The sequence below is a fragment of the Boleophthalmus pectinirostris genome, unplaced genomic scaffold (genome assembly GCF_026225935.1).
Source record: "Boleophthalmus pectinirostris isolate CB_2022bp ecotype Guang Dong unplaced genomic scaffold, ASM2622593v1 HiC_scaffold_14, whole genome shotgun sequence".
Classification (NCBI taxonomy): domain Eukaryota; kingdom Metazoa; phylum Chordata; class Actinopteri; order Gobiiformes; family Gobiidae; genus Boleophthalmus; species Boleophthalmus pectinirostris.
The window spans coordinates 29,221,399-29,237,148 of record NW_026571047.1 but is presented as its reverse complement, the minus strand read 5'-3'; the positions used below and the strand labels follow the sequence as shown (position 1 = coordinate 29,237,148).

At 39.9% G+C, this 15,750-nt stretch overlaps 1 protein-coding gene across 1 annotated transcript in view; it reads left to right on the top strand.

Annotated features, from left to right (window-relative positions):
• The window catches only part of LOC110163239 (calcium-activated potassium channel subunit alpha-1-like), a 248,254-nt gene extending 232,783 nt beyond the window's left edge, over positions 1-15,471 (top strand). Inside the window, exons 28-32 of the mRNA XM_055150045.1 lie at positions 4,882-5,076; positions 6,393-6,511; positions 7,350-7,559; positions 11,814-11,842; positions 14,377-15,471. Coding sequence (XP_055006020.1) covers positions 4,882-5,076; positions 6,393-6,511; positions 7,350-7,559; positions 11,814-11,842; positions 14,377-14,525 — 702 coding nt within the window. The 3' untranslated portion in view covers positions 14,526-15,471. The remainder of the gene's footprint in view (positions 1-4,881; positions 5,077-6,392; positions 6,512-7,349; positions 7,560-11,813; positions 11,843-14,376) is intronic.
• The last annotated feature ends 279 nt before the right edge of the window (positions 15,472-15,750 follow it).

Genomic DNA, 15,750 nt, shown 5'->3' with positions numbered 1-15,750 from the left:
CATTAATTAAAGACACACCAAAACGAGACGGTAATTTACTTGCGCAAGGAGAGAAAAGCTGTCATCTACGCTCTGACCCTACTTCTCTGACAGCTACTCCCCAACAGCAGCTTTTATTGAAGTCATTTCACAGATAACAATACAGTACATTATGTTAAACTCATGACGTTTACCATTACGTTGTTTTCTCCGGTACATTATCTTAACGAGTCAGCCGACACATCAGCAAGATCACCTGATACAGCTTGAACACAACAAAACAAGACAAAAACAAAAAGCCAATGTTGCTTTTTGTCAGAACGGAAAAAACCCAAAAAACGCAATTGTTGCTAACTCTAATCACACACACAAATGATTATGATTTTCATAATATTTAAAATAACACAGAAATTCTTTCACAACATGCAAACTGAGCTCTAAAGTGTTTCATTCTGCTGTTTATTTATTTCAGCTCATTATTTTTTAACAATATTGTAGATTTACAACAGTGGTTTGAATCTGCTCTTGGGTTTTTGTGTCAGTGGCATGGATTAGTTTCAATATTATTTCTTTATCATCCATATTTATTTCAGCAAAATATCAGACTTCTACATTTCTTATCGTGATAGGCCTGTGTAAAACCAACTAGTATAAAGTAAGAACAGGTTCAAATCAGTTTTGTTTCACTCCTCTTGACGACTGGGGCACTGCGGAATAAACGCCCTCATCCAGGCTTCAGAGAACTAAAACACGTCTGCAAGTTTCAGCTGCTTAAAATGTTTTTATTAATGCCAAATAAAATCTCCTGCACAAATGATGTATGATCGGCAAACATTCATCATTTGTATATTTTACTTTAGTCTCATATTTAGTTTGCAGGACTGCAGTTTATCATCACGCCTGCTCCCACATTGTGCAGTCCTGCTCCTGCTCACACCTGCAATGATCTTTCAAAATGTGTCCCGCGCCCAGTGTTGGGAAGGTGACTTTTAAAATGTATTCCCCTACAGATTACAGATTACATACCCCAAAATGTAGTTTGTAACGTAATCCATTAAATTACTTTAGGTGAGTAATGTAATCTGAATACTTTGGATTACTTGATTTGCTGTAGAGATGCAAAGTCTAGGATATCTTCACATAAGATGTTTTGTCTGTTAAAAGAAAATAAAAAGCCCAGTTTTTACTTAACCGTATTAAAAATATTATTGACAAAAGAAGAGACAAGTCCACGCAGCATGATTTAGTCCTGTTAAATCCTGTTTTAGACCTGGTTTAGTCTTGGTTTATTCCTGGTTTAGACCTGGTTTGGTCCTGGTTTAGTAATAGTTTAGACCTGGTTTTAGACCTGGTTCAGAACAGGTTTAGACCGGGTTTGGACCTGGGTTCAGACCTGGTTTTAGATGTGGTTTTAGACCTGGTTTAGTGTCTGGCAATGACTGGAATTACCGAGGAAAACAACAACAAAAAAAAGGGATATAGCCCAAAATGTCGCTGTGTAATCCATTTATTTCAACAAAGTAACTGTAATCCAATTACCGCTCATTGAAACAGTAACTGTAACTGAATACAGTTAGTCATAATTTGTACTCTGATTACGTAACTCCGGTACATGTAATCTGTTACTCCCCAACACTGCCTCACTGTTTTGCGTCGGGTCCAGGGTGCAGGACTCTAGTTCTGGGTTTGATTCTTCTGTGACGTACAGATGCTGTGTGGAATATGCATGTTCTCTCTGTTAGTGTCGTAGTACCGGCCTTGAATCCACTTTTTTACGGTCTTGGTCTCGCCTCAGACTCGAGCTCTTTCGGACTCGGTCTCGTCTTGGTCTTGGTGGCGCTATGACTCGGTCTCGTCTCGGACTGGAGGTTTGACACTTGACGAGTGCGATCATATTTCACTACGGCCGGCAAATGTGCAGAGGCTCAATATCACTACAAAACCAGTAAGATCATGTAACTGTAAATGTTAGGAACTTGAAAAATGAACTTGATTCACTCTGAAGTTGTTTTCTGTAAAGTGCCCAGGGAAGTTCTCTTAAAGACGGGGCTTTCAAACCGTGGGTCAGAGTCCAAAAAAGGGGCACAAAGTGTTTAAGTGCAGTACAGTTTGCTTGATTTATTTTAGGCCTAAATTAAGATTAATCAGATAAAATGGAGATAGATTTATGAAAAAAAAACAACACTGATATACATGTGCCAAAATAACTGTACAAAGAAATGTAGAAAATTACAAAGATGGTCTTGATTTGATCTTGATGGGCCGTGGTCTCGGTCTTGTCTTGATCTCAACATTTAAGAGTCTTGGTCTTGTCCTTGTCTCGGGACCCTGTGGTCTCGGACTGGTCTTGGTCTCAACATTTAAGAGTCTTGGTCTTGTCTTTGTCTCGGGACCCTGTGGTCTCGGACTGGTCTTGGTCTCAACATTTAAGAGTCTTGGTCTTGTCTTTGTCTCGGGACCCTGTGGTCTCGGACTGGTCTTGGTCTCAACATTTAAGAGTCTTCTTGTCTCGGGACCCTGTGTCTCGGACTGGTCTTGGTCTTGTCTTGATCTGGTCTACACTGGTCTTGGTCTCAACATTTAAGAGTCTTGGTCTTGTCTTTGTCTCGGGACCCTGTGGTCTCGGACTGGTCTTGGTCTCAACATTTAAGAGTCTTGGTCTTGTCTTTGTCTCGGGACCCTGTGGTCTCGGACTGGTCTTGGTCTCATGCGGTCTTGACTACAACACTTCTCTCTGTATCTGCGTAGGTTTCTTCTGGATGCTCTCATTTCCTCTTCCACCGCAAACACGCAAAACAGGCTTCGCTCTGGGGCCAGGAAACAGCAGAAGAACCTTGTTAAATAAAGATTAAACAAACCCAGTGAACTAAAAACAGAACCTGACTTTGTGCTCCTTTCCCTACATAAACAGTCCGTCGATACGTCTCCTGTAGCGGTGACAGTTAAGTCCCGTCTCCATTTGTCAGCGTTACAGTGAGTGAGTGTTTTAAACAGACAGGCCCCATCCATCATCACGGTCGATACGCGTCGCTGCGAATGAGGCTGGAGACGCGAGCTCACTCTACGCACCGCCTCCGTCCGCCACTGTAGACCACCTCCACTCACGACAGACCACCTCCACTCACTAACGAGGAGACCGGGGCTGCGCTGACGGGTTGACACAGATGGGCCTGTCGACATACATTAGAGACGGGACGTATCAGACGTTTCTTTGGCAACGTTCAGACTGCAGGGTTTAATGCTCAGTTCGGATTGTTTTGCGAGGTCGTTCACATTTCCAGTTAAACGCGACTTGTTTGTGACGTCCAGTTGCTGTCGTATCAAAGCCAGAACACGTACAGCTTATTTGTTTTCAAGAGGAGATTGATCCATTGATCCACTGACTCCGACCCATCAGAGCCTGGAAATTCTCTTGCGTTGTCGTCTGCCGCGGTTGTGGCTTTCTTCCAGTTTCCGCCAAACCTGATTCATCAGCCGGTTTCACTTCGTGGAAACCGTCTGACCTCGCAGCATTAGGATTTGTTCACTCAACGGATATAATAGGCGGGTACTTTTTTTTATTTAACCAATCCAATCTATTTCTATTGCACATTTCATAAACAGTTTCCAAAGTGCTGCACAAATACATAATAATAAGAACAATAATAAAATGATAAAATAAACTACAAAAATAATCATACTCGTCTTAAAATAATAAAACCAGTAAAATAAAATAAGCGCAAAATCATAGAATAGCACTAAAAATCGCTGCTGTTTGGTCATGATGTTTGTAATGCGCCAAATCCCGTAGGAAGAAGGGCAATAACGTCTTTCCCCTTGATAAAATTCACCAAATATTCTCTTTGTTCCGGCTTTAAATCCTCGATCTCGGGAATCGTTGCCAACACAGAATATCTGTCTTCGTCTACATCCATCTCGATGCTTTTGTTTACTGTTGTGTTGATCCACAAAAGGGACACAGACAGATGCTTGAGTTTGACGTCATGGCTTCACAGCTCTTCTCCGATTGGCCGGTTCGTGGTCTACAACGTCCGAGGTTCTTGCAAACCGTCTGGTGTATTCCGATTCCTGACCTAGTTGGTACCAGTCTGGCTAGTTTCCACCTACTTCAAGCGCAGAATAGTGACGTTTGTGGCTTGTTGATGACGTGTAGGTGGGATGAATGTGACCTGACCGTTCAGACTGAAGTTACGTGTCAAAAGATCAGATATGTATCGGTTTCAGGAGCACATATCCAAGTGTCCTGGGTCAAATTTGAAAAAAAAAAATTGGATCTGTGTCGTTCAGACTGTCATTAAAAGATCAGATACAGGAGCATATTGGCAAAAAAATCAGATTTGGGTCACTTCAGGCTGTGGTCTGAACGTAGCCTTAGTTTGGCTTCATGGATAGACAAGACCAAGTATTAAAGAAGACGTATTACTTGTTTACAGGTAATTATTGTATAACAGAAGGTCAGAAGGGCAACAGTTTGTTCAGTGATCCAAAGGGTGACAGTTCGAACCCAATCTCGACATAAACATTATTGGTAGATCCACTAATGCTTTTGTTGCACTTAACCCCTTCGCCTTCAGAATAGGTGAGTGGTTCCTTGAGGTAAAGTGTGTTGAAGGTGGAAAAGCGTCCTGGTCCTTCATTTAAACAAGAACCATGACTTACAAAAGATAACAAGAGTAAAACGTAGTGATGTGTAGATCTATCTGGTACAATAAATGTGTTTTTTGTAATATACCAAAGATCACGTTGAAAACAGTCCCACAAACCCTCTTTAGATGGAGAAAATCGATGTTCAATGTTAAAAAGGTCAAAAATAGTGAGATTTGTTTTGTTATTGTTGCATTAGCATAAAAAGTAATAAATTTCTATGAGCAGATGTGACTTTTTCCCTTTTTCCTCCCTCAGACTTACTTCAATGACAACATCCTGACTCTGATCCGGACCCTGGTGACAGGAGGAGCCACCCCGGAGCTGGAGGGTCTGTTGGCTGAAGAGAACGCCCTGAGAGGAGGCTACAGCACCCCGCAGACCCTGGCCAACCGGGACAGGTGCAGAGTGGCACAGCTGGCCCTGTACGACGGGCCCTTCGCTGATCTGGGGGTGAGACAGTTGGGTTAAATGAGACAAATGAAACTCTACTAGGAATGATTTATTTAGATGAAAAAACAGACACATAAAGAGCCCATATTACACTATTTTCTGATCTGTTATAATGTTGTTTTCTCATCACAAATAGACCTGGAGTTGGGTTTTGTTTTATTCACACAAGTTTAACACAAATATTTCTTTAGTTCTTCACAACTCTAGGTCTGTTTTTGAGGAGTTAACAACATTTCAACATGACTTAAAGCTCACAAGACTCAATTTTGTGTAATATAGGACCTTTAATGAAATTAAATACAAGAAAAAAATATATAGAACTGCCTTGGGTTTTTGGGAAATTATAATACTTGACTTGACTGATCAGAAAAGATGATTGGAAAGTTTGGTTAAATTTTCAATAGACTGAAACAGGGGTGTCAAACTCAAATTCACAGAGGCCAAAATTAAAAACTGGGACTAAGTCGTGGGCAAAACTAAATATTTATTGACAAATTTCAACATCTGTATGTTTTCTCTTCTTTTGAGATAAGTAATGTTAAACCCTTTCTTATTAAAATAAATGTGTATAGTATATTTAATAATAGTTTTGCTTAAACATTGAACCCAGAATAACTATAATATAAAATAATAAAAAAATTAAAATAGACAAATTTACATGTGGCAAAAACACAAATTCAAACCCCCAAAACACATTAACATGAAAGTTCTTGACCGAAAGAGAATGTCCTAAAAAGCGGAAGTGACGATCGATGTGCAGGACAAGCAGGAAGTGAAAAGTGATTCAACAGAAAAAAGAAAGATATGTTCTGACTTCAGTTAAGGCTCTGACTATAACCGTGTCAAACCCACAGTTCTGTGAGTTATGGCCGTATTTTGTGTTTACAGTTGTGTTAGTGATGACTTCCTAAAGTTAAAAGTGTCTATTCACATGACAATTCATCACATAAGAGCTCTCACTGAATCGCTTTTCACTTCCTGCTTGTCCCGCACATCGATCGTCACTTCTGCTTTTTAGGACATTCTCTTTCCGTCAAGAACTTTCTTGTTAATGTGTTTCAGGGTTTGTATTTGTGTTTTTGCCACATGTAAACTTGTCTCAGCACTTGTACAAATGTTTCAGGTTTTGTAAATTTGTTTTAACATTTGCACATGTGTTTTATGAAACGTAAATTTGTTTTCAGGATATAAATGTCTATTTTAAATGTAATTTTGTTTTCAAACTTGTTAATGTGTGTTGTGAAATGTAAAAGTGTTTTGCACTTGAATGCCACAGTAGGAAAGTGAATAAATGCCTGTGTCCTCTGTGTTTTCAGGACGGTGGTTGCTACGGCGACTTGTTTTGTAAAGCTCTAAAGACGTACAACATGCTCTGCTTCGGGATCTACCGACTCCGAGACGCACACCTCAACACACAGAGCCAGTGTACCAAACGGTGAGGGAGTCTTGTCAAATATTTAAATACTTACCGTAATTTCCAGACTATTGAGCTCACCTGAATTTAAGTCACATCAACATAAATTTTTAAATTGTACATATATAGGCCACACCTGAATATAAGCTGCAAGTCCAAGTCAAGTCTCGAGTCACTGGCCCATAATTCCAAGTCAAGTCCAAGTCGTCTGCTTTGAGCTTCAAGTCATTTCAAGTCTTTAAACCAAAGTACCAAATATAGCTTAGATTTTTGCAATTTATGACTTTTAAACTAAATTTTACTTGTATAAAGTCATAGTATATTTATATATGAGTATTTGTATATATTTATATATATATAGTATATAAGAGTAGTAGAAATGCATATTTTTACTTTTTAAATGTCTTGACAAGATCTTAGTGTGAATCATTACAATCAAAATAGAAATAATTCAGATTTAAAAGTGCTTCTCAAGTCTTCTCAAGTCAGAAGCCTCAAGTTCAAGTCAAGTCCCAAGTCACTGACCTTCAAGTCCAAGTCAAGTCAAAAGTCTTAGTCAATTTTATCAAGTCATGTCTCAAGTCCTAAAAACAGCGACTGAAGTCTGACTCGAGTCCAAGTCACGACTTGCAAGTCCCAACCTCTGGCCTAAATTTGCGGATTCTGCTTCTCCGTATTTGATAGAGCTTAAGAAAGTGAACGTCAATACAATACAATACTTGCGGGCGAAAGCAGGACTGAAAATTCTGTCCCTTCGCAGACTTTTAACACACTGTGGCCAACAATATGGATTCAGAGTTGCTGCTTGCATGAAGGAGCTGACAGAGCTTTAATATCTCTTGTGTCTGTTTCGTTGCAGGTACGTGATCACAAACCCTCCGTACTCGTTTGAGCTGGTTCCGTCGGACCTGATCTTCTGCCTGATGCAGTTCGACCATAACGCCGGACAGTCCCGCTGCAGCCTCTCGCACTCGTCTCACTCCTCTCACTCGTCCAAAAAGAGCTCCTCTGTTCACTCCATCCCCACGGCCAACCGCATCAACCGCAACAAGAGCCGAGACAAACAAAAGTACGACTCAAACACGCGGACGAATTGCCGTGTGGTGGAATTATAATTGTACTAGTAATATGTTTGTTTGTTTTTATTTTATTTTATCAGAACTAATACGAGGTAAACATCCATTAGGCAACACTGTACTAGTCAGTATTTTACCTAAAAAAGCAACAAAACAAGCAAAATAAAATATAACAATGTGCATTCTTTGCTATCTTAAAGGTGCACTATGTAACTTTTTTGTTGAGGGTCCATCACCTGCTTGTTTCTGTGGACCCAGTATGCCTTTGCTCTGCCTGGAATGTTCCACAGTGTGACATTAAACAGATTTATCGTACAATTATTCAATTACAGATGGTTTTATAGCTCAAAAATACCTAGAAAAACAACATTCTGACTGTGAGCAGGGTCGCCTCTCAAGTAAGTCTACAGTCTTGACCTAAAGTCTGAGTCAAGTTCCAAGTCAAATACAGGCAAGTCCAAGGCCCCGTCCACACTAAGTATGTATTCGAGTCGTTTTTGTTGTGGATGCAGTGTTCGTTCACACTAATCCGATTGAAAACGGCTCCAGAGACGGAACGATCTGGTGCCGCCAGCTCCCACGAATTCATCCGAGTACAGATTTGATCCGGCACAGTGTGGACACCTGAAAACACTGATACACTGATGTAGGTCTGTGCACCGTGAAGTAGCTAATTCACCACTAAAACGCAAAGAGGCTAGAGTATATTTATATATATGGTCTGTGTGTACGACCTGCAGACGTATAATCTCTGAAAAGTTTAACATGAACCATCTCCAACGCGACAGAAACACAGAACAGACTCACCATCAGCAGAACATCCCTCTGTCACAGAAACAACACTCATATTCCACTGAGTCGTGTCCTTTAGTCCGACAGAAGCTGAGCCACATCAGCGCACAATAGTGAGCTGTTTTTTTGAGTGCTGAGTTTATGCAAATTAGCTATGTGGTTTTAAGTTTCATTTCTGCAAAAATGTAAACAAATATGCTCAAAGCTGCGTGGACAGGGAAGGATTGCGGACACAGAAACGACGTGTCTGGATGCAGATCATTTCTGATACGATGATACGTGGATTCGTTTCAGTATAAACGTAGTCTTTGTTATTGATCCATGTGCGGAATCTGCAGTGCGTGTCGTTAGCATTAGTGCGTGTCTCGGTTGCTGAGGGATGGGAGCGGCTCCGTAGGCTACACCTGTTCCATTTTGGCAACGCTCTTGCGGTCTGTGGAGGGCTGGAGGTTCGAGGGCTGCGGGCTTTGCTGCATCAGAGGACCCTGACGATGACGGGATCGTGACATCATCGTTTTACAAAAGCTGTTGTTTGCTTGTCCACATGACAACGCGATGCCGGCGTTCTCAGATTTCTCCACTCTGGAACCCATTCTCAAAAAAACTCAGTTTTCGTCCACCCAAAACGCCATAAAGACTTCTCCGTTTTGACCAGAAAACTTTGTCGTGTGGACGGCCCCTTAGTCCGACAGAAGCTGAACCGCATCAGCGCACAATAGCGAGCTGTTTTTTTGAGCGCTGAGTTTATGCAAATTAGCCATGTGGTTTTAAGTTTCATTTCTGTAAAACGTAAACAAATATGCTCAAAGCTGCGTGGATAAGGAAGACTCGCGGACACGAAAACGATGTGTGTGGACGCAGATCGTTTTCGATACGGTGATACACGGATTCATTTCAGTGTAAACGGGGTCCAAGTCGAGTCAAGCGAAACATTCCAGTCAAAGCAATAGCGTCGCCATGGAGAAAAGTATTTGAAGAACCCACGAGAAAAGTTACACAATGCACCTTTAAAGCAGAATTAAGTAACAGTTTTACGCTTTTAAAATACATTTGATATTAGGCAATGTTATGTGTTGTTGTAAGTAATTAATCTTGCTTATTTAAAAAACTAAACAAATACAAAAGCTTGATCTGAGAGCCCAGGTTACTTAATTCTGCTTTCATAATTTAATATTTGATTCCATTGTGTAACACTGTTAACATTTTTGCAGCTGCTGACTGTTCAGCTGAAGGATTATGGTTAGTAATCAGTATAAACTAACTAACTACGGCACTAACACATTTAGAGTTTAGAAACAACACAAAACACTCTGTTTCATCAAATGCAACCCAGTCTCAGAAATAAAACATGTCTCGATATTAATTAAGATTGTATTGTTGCTCGCACAAACTAATAAGGATGGGACAAGATCGTAAACACATGAGAAGAATTATGATGTGAGATTTTCTTCCCACTGAATTTACCTTTGGTTTGGACAAAAAAAGACTTAAAAGCTGGTGAGTTATATAATTTGAGAAGCAGTAGTTCCGAAAAGCAACACTACAATGAGTATTACATAAAATAAATGAAGTCAACCTTGTGAACTGGATTGCACAACTAATGTATTAGAAATTATGTCCAAATCTCTTGTTCTCATGGTGTCTTGTCTCGTGAAAATCGTGTCTCGTCCCATCATCTAACTACATCAATACAAACGACTGTCACATGTTCAGTGTGGGTCAAAATGGAGCTCAGCCGTGACCCTCTGCTTCCAGAAGTAAATTTCCCATTCATTTTTCCTATAAACTAAGAAAATAAAATAAAAGTTTGAAAGCTTACTCAGGGTGAATCAGCTGTGTGGTAATAATGACCACAAGATCTTTTACTTTTTTATTTAAAACCTGTTTCTGAAATGTTTGAAACCTCAAAGTTTTAAGTAAGTTAAGTATATTATTATTAGTAGTAGTAGTATAAGTTATATCTTTCTTTATTTATTATCTTTTCGACAACCGTGTTATGATTTTTAGAATCGATTTAAAGATTTTACTGATCACTTTTAAAGCTCATTTAGGTCTTGCACCAAGTTATATTCCAGAACTTTTAACCCCGTTCGAGCCTCCCGCAGCCTTAGATCCTGAGGCAGGTCCCTGTGGTTGTTCCAAAGTCCAGGCTCAATGTCCGAAGGTGATGGAGCCTTTTCAGTCCGTGTCCGTGGAATCAACAACCTGCCTGAGGAGATGGGGCTTGCACCATCAGTGTCATCTTTTAAATCACTACTTAAGACTCATTTTTATCAGTTCTCCTTCCTTTCACTAGCCAGGCTGGTGCCACCTAGTGCCTCCACTCAATTAAATTTTTCTCCAGCGACTAGGTCAGGAATCGGAACACGCTAGAGTGCACTACACTTTGCAAGAACCCCGAAAGTTGTAGACCGCGCACCGGCCAATCAGTGAAGAGCTGTGAAGCCATGTCAAACTCAAGCGTCTGTCTGGGTCCTTTTTGTGGAACAGCACAACAGTAAACAAAGCGTCGAGATGGATGTAGACAAAGACAGACATTGTGTTTTTTATTGAACCTTTAATTCGCAAGTTCATGTCGCAGAAACGACAATGATCATTGACAGACATGTTCACTCTCTGCTTTGTTTGCTGTTGTTCCGGCAGTTACTTGGACGCCACTGATCGTTCCGGCGCATTAAATACATCACGACCAAATAGCAGCGATTGGTTAAATAAAAATGTACCCACCTACCGTCGAGCGAACGAATCCTAATGCTGCGAGGTCAGACGGTTTCCACGAAGTGAAACGAGATGATGAATCAGGCTAATCCTTTAACTGGTTTAAGCTTGATTTTATTCCTTATATATTTTAGTTCTATTTCTTTTTATTTATTTATTATAATTTATTGGATTGTTTGTTCTTTGTACAGTGCTTCGAAAGCCTTGGTTTACAAATTATTTAAGATTTATTGTTATTATTATGAATATTAGTTACTACAAAGCTGGTGAGCCTCCGCGATGCTTTTAAACACTTAATATTTGAATTTTTTTAAAAAGTCTATGGGAAAAATTTATGGAAAATTTACTTCTAGAGCCACAGCGGAGTGTGGGCAGGACCGTTGAGCTCTTATTTAGAAATGATGTGGCATTCCAATATAGAAAAGTAATATTTAATACTGTCTTTATTAAATACTAGGACACCAGGCCTAATTTCTTACCAAAAACATGGATATAAAGTTCATATTAGTGTATTATAATGTCCAACCGGTGCATTGGACAGTTGTATTTTCATTTCTTAGACTGGGTTTCCATTTGAGGTCCTTATATTTCTGCATGGACTCTAGACGACCTCTTCCTCTTCCACTCCCTCACGGTTCTTGTTCACTCCTCCATTTGTCCCGTCTTCACGCCCATTCTCCACCTCTCCATCACGTCTCTGTGTCTCTTATACTTGGTCTTTCTCTCTTGTTTTGAAGTGCTTCTTGGATGACTAGAGTGGGCACAGGTACAGGTCTTTGGTGTGTGGATCTCGTTTTAATCCTCGTGCTTCGGGATTAACCAAACGCATGTTGTTGTTATCACCTCCGCCGATCGGTTTGACGGTGAACGGAGTTGAGTTTGAGGCTGCGGTTGAGGCTGTGTGCTGTCCTCATCTAATTATAAAACGTTTTATCCTTTGTGAACCAGGAAGTGTGCCGTTAGCATGCTAGTTGTTATGAGCAGTGACAGTAAAACTCTTCTGAAAGTTGTGAAACGAGTTTATAAACTCACTGATGTAAATATTTAGGGTGTTAGTAGAGGTTAGGTGAGTGAGGAATAACTTTTGACGACTGCAAAATGTTTAAAATGGACAAGTTCTGCTTTTTTCATGTTTTCAATCAAACTTTAAACCATAAAAACAACAGCAAAAAAACAAAACAAAACAAAAAAAAAAAAACTGATGTGTAATCTTAAATTGTGTAACTTTTCTGGCAGAAGGTCCTGTCTGATTTTTTTTCCAAAGAGATGTTTTTGCTTTACCGGAAATGGTCTAGATCTATGGTCTAGTGAAAAGGTCCAAATCAGGACTAAACCAGGTCTAAAACCAGGTCTAAACCAGGTCCAAACCAGAACTAAAATCAAGACTAAAACCAGATCTAAACCAGGTCTAAATCAGGACTACACCAGGATGAAAATAGGTCTAAACCAGAACTAAACCAGGACTAAAATCAGGACTAAAACCAGTTCTAAACCAGATCTAACCAGGACTACATCAGGACTAAATCAAGTCTAAACCAGAACTAAACAGGACTAAAACCAGGTTTAAACCAGATCTAACCAGGACTAAATCAGGACTAAATCAAGTCTAAACCAGGACTAAACAGGACTAAAACCAGGTCTAAACCAGGACTAAACCAGGACTAAATCAGGTCTAAACCAGGACTACACCAGGACTAAAGCCAGGTCTAAACCAGGATTTAATCAGGATTTAACCAGGAATAAACCAGGTCTAAACCAGGTCTAAACCAGGTCTAAACCAGCAGGATTTAACAAGGACTAAACCATGCCATGTGGACCGTGTGTTAATTTGGATGGGCCTACTGATGTTTAGTGATGTAAAAGTCGCCTCAGTTAGGCCTACATGAAGTTGGAAATTATTTTCTGTTGCAAAAACTGTAAAAATGGTGGATGGGATTTTGGGTGGGCGGGGGTTGAAGAAGACACTAAAAGTGCAATGTGTAACATTTTTGAGGAAGGTCTAACACCTGCCTGTCACCTGTCTCCATGGTGATCACTTTGCCTGTTCAGCAGTACAACATTAAACATACAGTATATCTAACTTTTTTTTTTCCATTATGGGTGTTTCTATTGGTCAAAAATACCTTGAAAACTTGCATGAGCTCGCTCTCCACAGATCTGACCAATAATAACTTGCATCTTCATTCATTAGTTTCAAAATAAAACCAAAAATAACAATTTGTTTTTTTCAGTTTTCGATTTTGTGTTTAAATGAATAATGGAAAAAAGGGATAACAACCGTTTCCCGTTTCCGTGACTTAAACTGTGCACCGCATATGGACTGAACTAAAGGACTAAACCAGGTCTAAGCCAGGTCTAAACCAGTACTGAACCAGGACTGATCCCAGGACTAAACCTATCTCAGTCCTGGTCTATGTCCTGGTCTCAGTCCTGGTGAGGTCAACCTGGTTGTGTTTCCTGCTTGTTTCTATGAGTTTAAAGCTATACTATGGAACATTCAAGAATTATAATTTACAATATAATGCCAATCAAGATAATCAAAACACGTCCCAGTCCGGTCCCAGTCTTGTCCTGGCCTGATCCCAGTCTCATCCTGGTCTCAGTCCTGATCTGGTTCCAGGCCGGTCCCGGTCTCAGTCCTGATCACCAGACGGTGTACGCAGGCGCACCTCCGGACCCGTCCTGACTCTCAGTCCTGTTTTGGTCCTGTTTTAGTCCTAGTTCAGTCCATATGCAGCGCAAAAGTCCAGCATCACAGTTTAAGTCATGGAAACGTGAAACAGTCGTTATCTGTTTTTTTCCATTATTTATTTAAACACAAAATCGAAAACTGAAAAAACCAAATCATGATCTGTTTTTTCATTTTGGTTTTTTAATGAAGAAAATAATTGTTGTTTTTTTTTTCAATTTATTTTCTTTCATTTTCTTTTGTTTTATTTTGAAAAACGAACGAATGATACACGGATTCCCATTCACAGTATGTTTTAATGCCGTACTGCAGAGAATTCTGGGTAAAGTGATAATATCTTTATGGAGACCAACAGTTGGCGGACCCTCCCCCAGAAAAGTTACGTAGTGCACCTTTAACAGATCTTTTATAGGAACACAGAGAAGACAGTCATTGTAACTGGGAATATGTTTGTGGATTTTTTTTTACATTTGAATTACAATTTAACATATTTTATCCATTAAATTACCTCATATTTAACCATGTTTGCAGCCCAAGTCCCTGCATTAGTGTTGTTTTGTGTCGTTTTAATATAACGTCCTATGTTTTTCTTCTTCTCTGTCCTTCTCCAGAAAAGACATGGTTTACAGATGAGCCTGAGACGCCCCACCTGAGGACCACCTCCACCAGAACGTCAAACACCAGTCTCAACCACAGCAGCCAATCCAAATCCAGCAGCGTCCTCATCCCACCAATCAGAGAGGTCGAGGATGAATGCTGACGGTCGGCATTCAAAACGGTCCTCAAAAAGACCTCCAGAAACAGATTTTTTTAAAATTTATTGTAATAATTTGGTGAAAGAAACGACAGCTAATCAAAATCCAGCCGCGTCCTCAACTGTCCAATCAGAGGAGCTGAAGATAAACGCTCAGCAAGAGGCTCTATTCACACTTACGTCACAAACCAGGAAGACGTTTGGAAACATGCGGTGACAACTTCCGCCGGCTCTGTTCACAATAGTAAGTCGGACAAAATCTTGGGAAAATTAGAAAATGTCCCAGTTTTCTTCATTTCCATGTCATTGTAGCGTTCCGTTATGTTCAGCTCATCAACAATTACATCCACATCTCAGTTTTGATCATTTCCCCACTGACACACAACTCCGATTGCAACGAGTACATGTGATTAGAAGGAGACGAGGCGCCAAATTCAAGATGATTCCAAACAGCACGTGTATGCAGTCTTCATTTGACCCCTGATCACATTTACTTCAGTGCATTTTATCCGTACAACTATGATAAAATCTGGAAGATGAATCCAAGATGTTTAGCCTGTGCTGAGTCGTCAGCCGTTTGACCTCGCAGCTTTAGGATTCGTTCGCTCGATGGTAGGCGGGTACTTTTTTTTAATTTAACCAATCGCTGCTATTTGGTCGTGACATATGTAATGCGCTTCCAGAGTTCTTGCAAACCGTCTAGAGCACAGGTGTCAAACATACGGCCCGGGGGCCAGATCCGGCCCTCCAAGACCTTTAATGTGGCCTTTGGCTGATTTTCTACTAAAATATTTTAATTATATTTTCTATTAAAATATTGGTAATTTTCTGTGGTGTTTATCACAGCAGCGTCTCCAGCGTCTCTGTACGTGGCCCCTCCCACCAGAGCAGCACAAATGAAGACTTGTCTCTTTGTAAACTCTCTTAAAGGACGATCGTTTTGACTGTTGACTGTGACACCCTCATCAACAAAATGTCAAAAATGAGAAAAGTGGAGCCGAGTGCAGGATTTTCCAAGAAAAATTTACTTATTCCTATTTACATACAAGTTCATGTTAAAACATTGTATTGAAATTGAATTTTTCTTAAAGTTTCAGGTTGTTCATAATATTATAATATTATAATAAGAAAGAGTTAATCAATTAAAAAAGATTTTTGTAATAGATTTGCGTTTTTCTGCACAAATATTTGAACTTATTGTTATTTTTGGGGTTTATATGACATGAGTTTT